Source organism: Anthonomus grandis, chromosome 5, assembly GCF_022605725.1.
Source record: "Anthonomus grandis grandis chromosome 5, icAntGran1.3, whole genome shotgun sequence".
In the NCBI taxonomy this organism is placed as follows: Eukaryota; Metazoa; Arthropoda; class Insecta; order Coleoptera; family Curculionidae; genus Anthonomus; species Anthonomus grandis.
The window spans coordinates 32,880,758-32,896,077 of NC_065550.1; the positions used below are offsets into that span (position 1 = coordinate 32,880,758).

Genomic DNA, 15,320 nt, shown 5'->3' on the forward strand with positions numbered 1-15,320 from the left:
GTGGTGATATTGACTCTGTCGATTTGGGAATTCCTGGATATCTTTTGGAAAGACAAAGTGAAAAAAATTGGATTTTTAGAGGAGTTAATTTTTTTTTGAAAAAATTACACAAAATGCCCATTACTAAAAAACCACTTAAAATACAAATTTGAAAATTTTTATACACCTTGTCTGGACAATTTGGTTAGACACCTATTTTAGCGATTTTCAAAGCGATTTTCAAAAAATACACAGCATACCAAAAAAATGGATTTTTAGAGGATACATTTTTTTTTTGAAAAATTCCGCAAAAAGCCTATAACTAAAAAACTATTATAAGTACAAAGTTGCCAATTTGTATACACATTGTCTGAATAATTTGGTTAGACACCTGTTTGAGCGATTTTCAAAAAATATACAGGGTATTAAGAAAAACCGCATTTTTTGTTCTGAGAAATTCCATAAAATACCTATAACTCAAAAAAAACTTAAAATACAACTTCCCAATTTGCACACATATTGCGTAAACAAATTGGTTAGACACCTATTTCAGCGATTTTGAAAAAATGCACAGAGTATTAAAAAAATATTAATTTTTAGGAGACTTAACTTTTTTTTCAAAAAATTCCACAAAATGCCCATTACTAAAAAACCACTTGAAATACAAATTTGAAAATTTTCATACACATTGTCTGGACAATTTGAATAGGCACTTATTTCAGCGATTTTCAAAAAATATACAGGGTATTAAGAAAAACCGGATTTTTTTAGGAAACAATTTTTGTTCCCAAAATGCCTATAACTGGAAAGCCTCTTAAAGTACAAATTTGGAAATCTTTGTACGAACATCTCGTCTGAACAATTAAATCAATCAATTATACATTACTCAACGCACAGTAACAATCAATACCTTGGCGTAATTTATATAATCTTGGTGTTATTAATGAAAAAATACGTTTCTTTAACTATAATTTTAATATAACTAATTAACATCCTATTAGACATTCATTCGCCGGTTAAAACAGTTCAGTTTTGTTTTTTCGTACTTTGAATGATATAACCAGTGCAAAAAAAACCGGTTAAAATTATTAAAAATAATCTATCGGAAATGGATAACGCACACTATCGGTGAGATGTTAAATCCTAAAAGCAATGCACTATCACGTTTAAAAGGTCAAAACTATTATAATAACCATTTGAAATCTCACAACTGTTACAACGTCTGGCAAGATCTAAAAGTTTTATCTCTTACGCCTTAAGTAAAGATGTAATTCCTGAACATCATAAAGATCTAAACAAAATAAATAATTTTTTTTCTACTAATATAGTCCTAATTAATCATAATTTAAATATTCTAAATAAATACAAGAACTCTATACAAAAAAAAGAACAATCTTATTTAACTTTAAGCAAAGTAACCGAAATTGAAGTCCTACAAATATTACAAAAGATAAAATCTAAATCAGTGGGAATAGACGGTGTGAGTTTTTATTTCTTAAAACTCTGTTATCCATATTTCTTACCCTATATAATTATTTTATTGAACAACCCGTTTATCCTAAATGTTGGAAAAAGGATTTAATAACTCCTATGCCTAAAATCTTCTACCAGTAAAATGAAACAAATGAAAAATCTCAGACTAGCACACTTCTAATGATGTCTACAATTTTACTCACATTTCTAAATGCATAAAAAAAGCATTCATTAGACTAAAATTACTATATAACCATAGACACTTAATTTCTCAAAAAATAGACCCTTAATTTCTCAAAATTTTTAATCGTGGGAATGTTGGCTATAATAATTGCCTCACGAATATAGGGTAAACGGAGAATATAAAAAATTAAAAATCCCTGTCTGAGCCTAATCTATGGAATACAGAGGTTTTAACATATTTGTCACAAGATCGCAGAAACTGACTGGCTAAATGTGGAGGACTATCAGGCATATTTTTATAAGAAAATTATATGCAATGAATATTCCAAAAATTTTTTATAATCCAAAATATTTGTATAACCGATGATCTTTTAGGACAGACATATAATAATATTAATAGTAGACATAGAAGTAAGTTAACACCACCATTTCACAAAACCCCTGGTTCCGAACCGTGTTTTTTCCTATAATATTGTTAAAATGTATAACTCTTTTCCGAAAATCTTAAAAGATTATCACACGCTGCTTTCAAGCAACAATATACCAAACTTATTATAAGCAGACGAACCAACTAGTAATAAACTAATATATGACTTTTATGTAGGATAAAACTTAGGAGGTTTTAATCCTTATTAATAATTTTTTAATCATCTTGTAAAAAGGTATACTACATTTGTATATATATTTTCTTTAAAAATTTCGCCATTTTTTTAATGAAAAAATTACTTGATTTTCATTGCACAAGTTTCGAATTATAATACGTTATTTTCTTATTAGCCTAAAATTGTACCGTAAGATATTAAAACATTGTTATCAATATTTTTAAATAAATAATCATTTTATAGAGTGATCATAATGGCGAGTTCTCAAAGAAATTAAAAAGTGCCTTTTTGTCGCAATAAGGGTCAAAAAACTAACCTAAAACCTCCCCTTTACCATCCCTAAAATTCAATTTCCCAATTCCCATTACTCCTTCCCCGCGAACGTCCGTATTTCCAGACCGTTGTCCTGGAAAAAATTCAATTCCGTAATGAAACATTAACAGTCGTCGTTCCGTTTTATTGAACCTCAGAATCGGTTTATGCGTGTAACATTAGGGCAGCCCCATTATTATTGCATGTTTACAATAAAAAGGCGTCTTTACCGACCGTAAAACGGAAGATAACGTGGAGCGTAACGACCCCATTCACGATAAAATAGCAACATTTTACACGATTTACGGTTTCCACCTATTAGTGAGTCTCCTGAAGATATTTAGGTAACATTTGAAACATGGGTAATTTAAGTAGTTGTAACTTACTTGCAAATAGATGTCGCTAACGACTAGACCGGGAATGTTGGTGTGGGGGGCATCGCCTTCGGATAACGCCCCCTCAGAGGTGCCCTCCGAAGCCGGTTCCGAGGGAGCGTCCGACATGTTTTCCAACGAGGTTCCAGTGGGTTCCGCGAAAAAAGCTTCTTGTCTGTGGATTGATTTTCGCCTGAAAGTGACGTAAAAAAATCGTTTTAAAATTACTCAAATTAAATGAAAATAACAAATCTATCTAAATGAACAATTTATTATGAATAAATAAAGTACAGAAGATAACACACATAAAATTCAAAAGATTATAAGCAAGAAATTAATAATAATGCCATCTATGAGTATTGAATCAATTCTTAATTTGGTTGGGTATTTTCTACAGAGATAATGGTGGTACTATTACTACTATTACCACTTCATTTCTTCAGTATCTAGAGAGAGAGTGCTGATAAGTGTAACTCTCCACAATTCTTCAATTAACTTCAGCATAGTGTAGCAAGGAACAATCAAGAATTTATTATGTAATGCAAAATTTCCTAGTTATTTGTCTATTTATTTATTTATTTATTTATTACAAATTCAGGTTGCGTACAGTATAAAAGTACCAAAAAAGCATCCAATTTTTCCACAAATTCTCTTGCAGGAACATTCATAATAATATGTAAAGATACTGAAAATTAAATGAAAGGTACTAAAAAATATTGATTAAGACATAATATAAAAAACAATAATTATACTATGATATAACTATGATACAATACAAGGTTGGAGTTAAATAAACGAAGATAAAATTATTTTATTTTTCCAAAAAGTAGTTCTTTAGTTGGAATTTATAAGATCCTATTGGCATATTAAAAATATCCGATTTCAAAAATTGTTATGATAATTAAATATATTTTGAAATTTACAAATTGGAGAGTTCTGTCCCATGCTGGTTCGATGGAAATCAGCTGCAAACAAGTCACTGACCCTTGCATTTTATCTTGGTATACACATCTCGTGAGAGTATAGGAGAAAATGTGAATCGACATGACTATTTATTATTTTATAAAGCATAAAGAGATCGGTGATATTTCTTCTGTTATTATGAATAATTATGGTTATTTATTGGTGTATTTGTTTTAAATGCCAGGTACTTTAAAAACCTATTTTGGACCTGCTCTAGACGCACAATATCTACGTTATACTGTAGATTTCAAATTACAGAGGCAAAAGAAAATTTACCGAGAACAAAGGCATTATGCAAAGAGATAATTGACCTAGAGCTTTTAGAATTTATTAGTTATTTTCATAAAACCAGCCATTTTATTTGATTCGTTTATCACTTTTTCAATGTGTGCTTGAAAAGTCCCTCTTTCATCCAATTCTCTGATTTCTACGACTCTATTCGAATTACTATGATTTGTAGAGTAGGTCGATATTATTTTATTAATATTCTTAGTAAAAGAGATACAAAAACACTTTGCGGAATTTAAAAAGAGCTGACTTTTCTGGCAGTAATGCTCCAAGAGCAAGAGGACTTATTGGATTTTAATGCAGTCATCCAGAGTTTCGATGTTTAAGTATATTTTCAAATCATCTGCAAAAAGTCGTATTTTACAGTATTTAAAACATATTTTTTATAGCATTAATATAAATTATAAAGAATAATGGATCCAGATAGCTGCCTTGTAGCATACCTGATATCAATCAGATTTATGGGCCAGTAAAATAATATATTAAGTAATTTGTAAACTTTCCGTAATTGCAATAGTAATTGAAAGTTGTTGAAACTACAGGATGGTCCATATCTTAACCACATATTCTAAATCAAAAATAAGCAAAAATAGTGTATTGAAACGAGAAATTGGAAGCCAAAACTGTAAATTATTTATGTGTGTGTATGCTGTATTTGTCTAATTTTAGTAAATTTCTACAAAACTCGTAATAAGCTTTTTTTAGCGATTTCTTTATGCATGAGAATGTATTTTATTTTTCTACTTAGAAATAGTGCCTCGTATATAAAAAGTTCGAATTTGCTCCAAATTAAATAAGAATTTCAAAAGTAATTTTTATTTTTAGTAAAAACCGGTGGCGTATAATTTTTTATCTAAAAATATTCAGTCTCGATGCACTACTGGCATTACTGGAAGAATTTAAAAAAAAAAATATGAAAAAGGTGCTCCTTAATGCTTAAAAGTTATGTCCCAAATTTAATAAAAGCATTTCAAACAGTGTAAATGTTATAAATAAAAAACTTTTTTATTTCTTATAAATTTCACACGTTGTATTTCAAAGAGTAGGCATTTCTCAACATCCTTATATGACAAAATAAGGCTTATTATCGACGTAGAATACGTCGTGAATAGAGATGGAATTGATGGAGTATGAGAATGAGTATGAGAAACCTACAAATTTTGAAATTTATTATCCGAATTTTCAATATTTTTTTTTATTTCTTGCTTTCAGTCTTTGGCTTCAATAGTTTTCTAAGAGATAAAATTGGTATCAAAATATCTGGTAATGCATAAAAATCATGAGGTTTCAATATGAGATTCACAAACTGACATTTGGCACCTCTTAGACCTTGATGGACAAAATTGCCTCTATCTCAGAAAGTTTTTGAGATACAATTAACGTTTTGGTATAGAAACATTGCAAAATAAACACTTTTTTTGGGCAAAAATTCTTTCGAGATATATACAATTACTTTTCAAAATATTCTCAAGAATACTGAAAAATTTATTATGAAAATCGACAAAAAAAACATGCCTCAACCAAAAGTGCCATAACTATTGATATTTTTAATCTAAAATGACGTTTTTTACCCTCAAATTTATCCTCAAGAACCCCATAATAATAGCCTAAAAAAATTATGACAATATTTCTAGTGGTTCCTTAGTTATATTCAAAAATGTCCACTGATGCATAAAAATCATCATGTATCAATATGAGTTTTAAAAACTGAAATTTGGCAGCTATTAGACTTTGATGAATAAAATTGACGATATTTCAGAAATTTTTGAAGTTACAATTCTCGTTTTGATATAGAATTATTGCAAAATAAACACTTTTTTTGGGCAAAAATTCTTTCGAGATATATACAATTACTTTTCAAAATATTCTCAAGAATACTGAAAATTTATTATGAAAATCGACAAAAAACATGCCTCAACCAAAAGTTCCATAACTATTGATATTTTTAATCTAAAATGACATTTTTACCCTCAAATTCATCCTCAAGAACCCCATAATAATAGCCTAAAAAAATTATGAAAATATTTCTAGTAGTTCCTTAGTTATATTCAAAAATGCCCACTGATGCATAAAAATCATCATGTTTCAATATGAGTTTTAAAAACTGAAATTTGGCAGCTATTAGACTTTGATGAATAAAATTGACGATATTTCAGAATTTTTTTAAGTTACAATTCTCGTTTTAGTATAGAATTATTGCAAAAGAAACATCTTTTCTTGGGCAAAAACCCTTTTAAGACATATCCAATTACTTTTTAAAATATTCTCAAGAATATTGAAAATTTATTATGAAAATTGACAAAAAAACATGCTTCAACCAAAAGTGCCATAAATGTTGAAATTTTTAATCTAAAATGACGTTTTTACCATCAAATTCATCCTCATATGCAGAGTGATGCATAAAAATGATGTTTCAATATGAGTTTCAAAAACTAAAATTTGGCAGCTTTTAGACATTGATGAATAAAATTGATGATATTTCATAAATTTTTTAAGTTACAGTTCTCGTATTGGTATAGAATTATTGCAAAAGAAACACCTTTTCTTGGACAAAAACGCTTTCAAAACATATCCAATTACTTTTTAAATTATTCTCACGAATAGTGAAAATTTATCACGAGTATTGACAAAAAAATATGCCTCAATCAAAAGTAGGCCATAACTTTTGAAATTTTTAATCTAACATGACGTTTTCACCATCAAATTCATCCTCAAGAACACCATAATATTAGCATTTAAAAAAAATATGAAAATTTTCCTAGTTGTTCCTTAGATATATCCAAAAACGTCCATTGATGCATAAAAATCATGTTTTAATATGAGCTTCAAAAACTTAAATTTAGCAGCTCTTAGACTTTGATGCATAAAACTGTCTTTATCTCAGAAAGTTTTTTAATTTAAATCGTTATGTTTAATCTAAAATGACGATTTTGCCTTCAGAAACTCCATAATAATAGCCAGAAAGAAGAATACAGACTACTGAAGAATGACTAGATAATTCTTCACCTAATATTACCAATCTAACTTCTGTTCAAAGTTTACAGGTATGGATTCAGAGATGTTTTTTGGAATGATTGTGGTTTAAAAATAAAGATATAATTCAGGATCAGTCCTGGATTCAATTTATATTAACTACCTCTACTCCTGGGTTCAATTTCTATAACGAGTGCCTTGAAACTCCTTAAAAGTAGAAAAATAATCCCGTTTGCAGATGATACCACTACATTATGGCGTGGTCAAATTAGAAATTGTACTGGCATTAAATATTTGTATTCGACTTTAAGAACTTGTGTTTTTACAAGCATCACACTCCATACTAAACATGATATTCCCAACTGTATGGTCAATCCTTGCTTCTCTATTGGTTGAACTGATGTTATGCGCCATGATTATTTTTTGCATATGGAATAATTAAATTGTTTATCAAATTTTTTATCTTACATATAACATTGGTTGTTCCTTCAAATGCAGTAAATTTTGCAACCACAGGACACAATTTTCACTAGATATCAGCAACTTAAAGCCCCATAAAACATCGATTTTGCTAGAAGTATCTATCAGCACTTGTTTAAAGTAATTGCAACTATACATTCAATCTTATGCTGACGACACTCTCATGATGCTTTGACTCTAATGATCTGGCAGAAACTGAAGAAAAGTCAGAGTCTGAATATTTGAAGTAACACATTCAAGAGATAAATCCTACTAGGACAGAGATGCTTCTGTTTTGCTCCAAAAAAAGGCGTGGTACATTAAAGGCTTACATCTAAAGCTTGGTTTAGGCTTATCTGTAAGTGCTAATAATTTAGGGCTTTTTATTGAGACTAAGCAAAGATTTAATGATCAAGTAAATACATTACTTAAAACAAATCATGTAAAAATTAATGCCAACATTCTGAACCGTGAGCTAAGATATCAAGATTATCTCACGATGACTCAACATCAGACAGCATTATTTCAAAGATGTTTTACTTATAACTATGTTATATGATATGATTCCTAATATAATAATCAAAAAAAAATTAACTTTACATCTTAGGTCTGAATTTAGAGTGTATTGACTTGAGTGTATTCTAAGTATAAAAAGTTTTCTTTTTTTTCTGTTTATCTATCTTTCTTGTCTTAAAAGTTTTGTATTTATTTATAGACTAGCTGATACAATTAAATGGTTAAATGTGTATTTTGCCTACGATAAACTTCTTCATTTTCTTCTGCACTATTATGCAAATAAGAAACTATTATACTAATATTATAATTAAATTATAAAAAGCAACTTTTTACAATTTCCTTGCCTCTACCGCATTTTACCTCCCTACTGTGATGATTATCAGATTTTAGAATCACAATTTCGTTCAAAATCGCCCAAATTCATTGAGCTAGAATTAATACATCAACATTATCAATTTTTTTGCCTCGTCATTTCACGTCGCAATTTCCTCCCGGATAATGAAAAAATGCATTTTCAGTGGCTCTATTTCTTTCTAAACCACACGTGTCGTTTCTGACCTTCCCTTTCTTCTTCGGAACTCTAAACAAATGGGAAATAAAAACAACTAATTCTCAAATAATTAACTATCCATAAATACATATTAGGCACAAATTATAGCCCACAAAACTAAAATATTAAATAATTAAATCGACAGTAATGATGGGATATTCAGGCTATTGTTTGTTTAATTAAAATTAAATTATTAATACACGGATACTAGAGTACACTGACGAGAGAGGAGAAGCAATAAATATTTAATTATACAATTTGACACACAATCGGCATGAACCTTCCTCAATAATCATTATTATTAGTAAACTTAAATAAATGACATCCATACGTAAAAATCTTTGTTTATTTAGTAGCAAAATCCTTACCGTGTAATAGTGCATCAAGCTTTAAACCTACAAAATTATGACAGAAGATTAGATTATTGTCTTTGTAAAAACATGTTGACTAAATTTTATTTTTACTGAATTTTATGGACAGATGAGACCCACCTTTAATGGTGACGAAGAAAGTGATAAGTTTTGAGTGTAGTACAGCATTAGATTAGATAGACTGCAAATGTCTGGTACAATTATAGGCCAAAATATTTTTAATCGGAGACTTACTGGGCAAATATAATTACAATTTTTAAATAACGAGCTACCAGCCTTAATACAGGATGTGCTCCTAGAAATTCGTGTGCGCAGGTCGGTGAATTGGAAGAGCCAGCCCCTTTTTTGGCCAGCAAGGTAATTTTCTTGCTCAGAAACTACAAGTTATTAAATGCTTATGCAGTATAAAATTACTGTAATTAAATAAATTATACGTTCCTCAGCTACTCAACTTACTACAACTAACCCACTTACATTTTTTTATATAAAAATCTTTACCTGGTTTGTGTAGGTGTTAGTGGCACCTCAGAATCGGACTCGGGAGGAAAAAATTCGATGATAGGCGACGCAGGTATCGGTGGAGGAGACGATATGGTAGGAGACGGAATGTTCGGCAACAGCGTAACCGTAAGCACGAACTCCGGGGGATCAAAACTGTTTTCCCTGCTGGTATCCGTGTAGCTGCTGCCTCTACTGTAGCTGGTGTCCCTGCTACAGTGCGTGGTGTTTCTGCTGTACTCCGTGGTGCACTGGCTGGTGGTGATCTCGTCATCGTCGGTTTCTTCCTCGTCGTCTTCTTCTTCTTCGCCTTCAGACGAGGAGTCCGTTAAGAACGGTAACCATTCGGGAATGTCTAGGGGTAGTAGTTCGGGGGGATGGAGGCGGAAGTATTCCTCTTGGCATACGCAATGGATGCATAGCTGTAATAGAGAGAGATTTGTTAAGGACTGTTGATTTAACAACACTGAAAATAGTGTCATAGATTTAGGCGTAGTTTTCTAAAATATATCACTTTGTTCCAATACTCTTCTATTTCTCAGAATAAGATGACGATATATAAATGAGAAACCAGCTTTTCCACCTATATCATCGTTTCATTTATTAAATAGTGTTTGGATTGCCTGGAAAGTGTGTTTTCCTGGTGTGGTTAATCAAGTTAATCCAGAAAACCATCACTTTGTTTCAATACTCTTCTAACTATTAAACTGAGCTAAGGATATATAAATGAGAACCCAGCTTTTTCACCCATTTCCTGTATCATCGTTTCATTTATTAAATAGTGTTTGGATCGCCTGGAAATAGTATTTTTCTGGCGTGGTTAATCAAATTGATCCAGAAAAACGTCACTTTGTTCCAATACTCTTCTAACTATTAAACTGAGATAAGGATATAGAAATGAGAACCCAGCTTTTCCACCCATTTCCTATATAATCGTTTCATTTATTAAATAGTGTTTGGATCGCCTGGAAATAGTGTCTTTCTGGCGTGGTTAATCAAATTTATCCAGAAAAACATCACATTGTTCCAATACTCTTCTAATCATTAAACTGAGATAAGGATATATAAATGAGAACCCAGCTTTTCCACCCATTTCCTATATCATCGTTTCATTTATTAAATAGTGTTTGGATCGCCTGTAAATAGTGTTTTTCTGGCATGGTTAATTAAATTAATCCAGAAAAACATCACTTTGTTCCAATACTCTTCTAATCATTAAACTGAGATAAGGATATATAAATGAGAACCCAGCTTTTTTACTCATTTCCTATATCATCGTTTCATTTATTAAATAGTGTTTGGATCGCCTGGATATAGTGTTTTTCCGGCGTGGTTTATCAAATTGATCCAGAAAAACATCACTTTGTTCCAATACTCTTCTAATCATTAAACTGAGATAAGGATATATAAATGAGAACCCAGCTTTTTTAGCCATTTCCTATATCATCAGTTCATTTATTAAATAGTGTTTGGATCGCCTAAAGATAGTGTTTTTCTGGCGTGGTTAATCAAATTGATCCAGAAAAACATCACATTGTTCCAATACTCTTCTAACTATTAAACTGAGATAAGGATATAGAAATGAGAACCCAGCTTTTTTACCCATTTCCTATATCATCGTTTCATTTATTAAATAGTGTTTGGATCGCCTGGAAATAGTGTCCTTCTGGCGTGGTTAATCAAATTAAACCGGAAAAACATCACTTTGTTCCAATACTCTTCTAACTATTAAACTGAGATAAGGATATATAAATGAGAACCCAGCTTTTTCACCCATTTCCTATATCATCGTTTTATTTCTTTAATAGTGTTTGGATCGCCTGGAAATAGTGTTTTTCTGGCGTGGCTAATCAAATTGATCCACAAAAACATCGCTTTGTTCCAATACTCTTCTAACTATTAAACTGAGATAAGGATATACAAATGAGAACCCAGCTTTTCCACCCATTTCCTATATCATCGTTTCATTTATTAAATAGTGTTTGGATCACCTGAAAATAGTGTTTTTCTGACGTGGTTAATCAAATTGATCCAGAAAAATATCACTTTGTTCCAATATTCTTCTAATCATTAAACTGAGATAAGGATATATAAATGAGAACCCAGCTTTTTCACCCATTTCCTATATCATCGTTTTATTTATTAAATAGTGTTTGGATCGCCTGGAAATAGTGTTTTTCTGGCGTGGTTAATCAAATTGAACCAGAAAAACATCACTTTGTTCCAATACTCTTCTAATCATTAAACTGAGATAAGGATATATAAATGAGAACCCAGCTTTTTTAGCCATTTCCTATATCATCAGTTCATTTATTAAATAGTGTTTGGATCGCCTGGAGATAGTGTTTTTCTGGCGTGGTTAATCAAATTGATCCAGAAAAACATCACATTGTTCCAATACTCTTCTAACTATTAAACTGAGATAAGGATATATAAATGAGAACCCAGCTTTTTTACTCATTTCCTATATCATCGTTTCATTTATTAAATAGTGTTTGGATCGCCTGGATATAGTGTTTTTCCGGCGTGGTTTATCAAATTGATCCAGAAAAACATCACTTTGTTCCAATACTCTTCTAATCATTAAACTGAGATAAGGATATATAAATGAGAACCCAGCTTTTCCACCCATTTCCTATATCATCGTTTCATTTATTAAATAGTGTTTGGATTGCCTGGAAAGTGTGTTTTCCTGGTGTGGTTAATCAAGTTAATCCAGAAAACCATCACTTTGTTTCAATACTCTTCTAACTATTAAACTGAGCTAAGGATATATAAATGAGAACCCAGCTTTTTCACCCATTTCCTGTATCATCGTTTCATTTATTAAATAGTGTTTGGATCGCCTGGAAATAGTATTTTTCTGGCGTGGTTAATCAAATTGATCCAGAAAAACGTCACTTTGTTCCAATACTCTTCTAACTATTAAACTGAGATAAGGATATAGAAATGAGAACCCAGCTTTTCCACCCATTTCCTATATAATCGTTTCATTTATTAAATAGTGTTTGGATCGCCTGGAAATAGTGTCTTTCTGGCGTGGTTAATCAAATTTATCCAGAAAAACATCACATTGTTCCAATACTCTTCTAATCATTAAACTGAGATAAGGATATATAAATGAGAACCCAGCTTTTCCACCCATTTCCTATATCATCGTTTCATTTATTAAATAGTGTTTGGATCGCCTGGAAATAGTGTTTTTCTGGCATGGTTAATTAAATTAATCCAGAAAAACATCACTTTGTTCCAATACTCTTCTAATCATTAAACTGAGATAAGGATATATAAATGAGAACCCAGCTTTTTTACTCATTTCCTATATCATCGTTTCATTTATTAAATAGTGTTTGGATCGCCTGGATATAGTGTTTTTCCGGCGTGGTTTATCAAATTGATCCAGAAAAACATCACTTTGTTCCAATACTCTTCTAATCATTAAACTGAGATAAGGATATATAAATGAGAACCCAGCTTTTTTAGCCAATTCCTATATCATCAGTTCATTTATTAAATAGTGTTTGGATCGCCTAAAGATAGTGTTTTTCTGGCGTGGTTAATCAAATTGATCCAGAAAAACATCACATTGTTCCAATACTCTTCTAACTATTAAACTGAGATAAGGATATAGAAATGAGAACCCAGCTTTTTTACCCATTTCCTATATCATCGTTTCATTTATTAAATAGTGTTTGGATCGCCTGGAAATAGTGTCCTTCTGGCGTGGTTAATCAAATTAAACCGGAAAAACATCACTTTGTTCCAATACTCTTCTAACTATTAAACTGAGATAAGGATATATAAATGAGAACCCAGCTTTTTCACCCATTTCCTATATCATCGTTTTATTTCTTTAATAGTGTTTGGATCGCCTGGAAATAGTGTTTTTCTGGCGTGGCTAATCAAATTGATCCACAAAAACATCGCTTTGTTCCAATACTCTTCTAACTATTAAACTGAGATAAGGATATACAAATGAGAACCCAGCTTTTCCACCCATTTCCTATATCATCGTTTCATTTATTAAATAGTGTTTGGATCACCTGAAAATAGTGTTTTTCTGACGTGGTTAATCAAATTGATCCAGAAAAATATCACTTTGTTCCAATATTCTTCTAATCATTAAACTGAGATAAGGATATATAAATGAGAACCCAGCTTTTTCACCCATTTCCTATATCATCGTTTTATTTATTAAATAGTGTTTGGATCGCCTGGAAATAGTGTTTTTCTGGCGTGGTTAATCAAATTGAACCAGAAAAACATCACTTTGTTCCAATACTCTTCTAACTATTAAACTGAGATAAGGATATATAAATGAGAACCCAGCTTTTTTAGCCATTTCCTATATCATCAGTTCATTTATTAAATAGTGTTTGGATCGCCTGGAGATAGTGTTTTTCTGGCGTGGTTAATCAAATTGATCCAGAAAAACATCACATTGTTCCAATACTCTTCTAACTATTAAACTGAGATAAGGATATATAAATGAGAACCCAGCTTTTTTACTCATTTCCTATATCATCGTTTCATTTATTAAATAGTGTTTGGATCGCCTGGATATAGTGTTTTTCCGGCGTGGTTTATCAAATTGATCCAGAAAAACATCACTTTGTTCCAATACTCTTCTAATCATTAAACTGAGATAAGGATATATAAATGAGAACCCAGCTTTTCCACCCATTTCCTATATCATCGTTTCATTTATTAAATAGTGTTTGGATCGCCTGGAGATAGTGTTTTTCTGGCGTGGTTAATCAAATTGATCCAGAAAAACATCACATTGTTCCAATACTCTTCTAACTATTAAACTGAGATAAGGATATATAAATGAGAACCCAGCTTTTTTACTCATTTCCTATATCATCGTTTCATTTATTAAATAGTGTTTGGATCGCCTGGATATAGTGTTTTTCCGGCGTGGTTTATCAAATTGATCCAGAAAAACATCACTTTGTTCCAATACTCTTCTAATCATTAAACTGAGATAAGGATATATAAATGAGAACCCAGCTTTTCCACCGATTTCCTATATCATCAGTTCATTTATTAAATAGTGTTTGGATCGCCTGAAGATAGTGTTTTTCTGGCGTGGTTAATCAAATTGATCCAGAAAAACATCGCTTTGTTCCAATACTCTTCGAACTATTAAACTGAGATAAGGATATATAACTGAGAACCCAGCTTTTCCACCCATTTCCTATATCATCAGTTCATTAATTTAATAGTGTTTGGATCGCCTGGAAATAGTGTTTTTCTGGCGTGGTTAATCAAATTGATCCACAAAAACATCGCTTTATTCCAATACTCTTCTAACTATTAAACTGAGATAAGGATACATAAATGAGAACCTAGCTTTTCCACCCATTTCCTATATCATCGTTTTATTTATTAAATAGTGTTTGGATCGCCTAGAAATAGTGTTTTTCTGGCGTGGTTAATCAAATTGATCCAGAAAAACATCATTTTGTTCCAATACTCTTTTAACTATTAAACTGAGATAAGGATACATAAATGAGAACCCAGCTTTCCCCCCCCCATTTCCTTTATCATGAGTTCATTTATTTAATAGTGTTTGGATCGCCTGGAAATAGTGTTTTTCTGGCATGGTTAATCAAATTGATCCAGAAAAACATCACTTTGTTCCAATACTCTTCTAACCATTAAACTGAGATAAGGATATATAAATGAGAACCCAGCTTTTCCATCCATTTCCTATATCATCATTTCATTTATTAAATAGTGTTTGGATCGCCTGGAAATAGTATCTTTCTGGCGT

The 15,320-nt window shown here is 31.1% G+C and overlaps 1 protein-coding gene across 11 annotated transcripts in view; it reads right to left on the reverse strand.

Moving 5' to 3' along the window:
* The window catches only part of LOC126736713 (eye-specific diacylglycerol kinase), a 289,431-nt gene that overhangs the window by 110,478 nt on the left and 163,633 nt on the right, over positions 1-15,320 (reverse strand). For all 11 annotated transcript variants that reach the window (XM_050441217.1, XM_050441218.1, XM_050441223.1 and 8 more), the window contains 2 exons: positions 9,542-9,963; positions 2,936-3,116 (listed from right to left, as the gene is read on the reverse strand). In XM_050441217.1, coding sequence (XP_050297174.1) covers positions 2,936-3,116; positions 9,542-9,963 — 603 coding nt within the window. The remainder of the gene's footprint in view (positions 1-2,935; positions 3,117-9,541; positions 9,964-15,320) is intronic.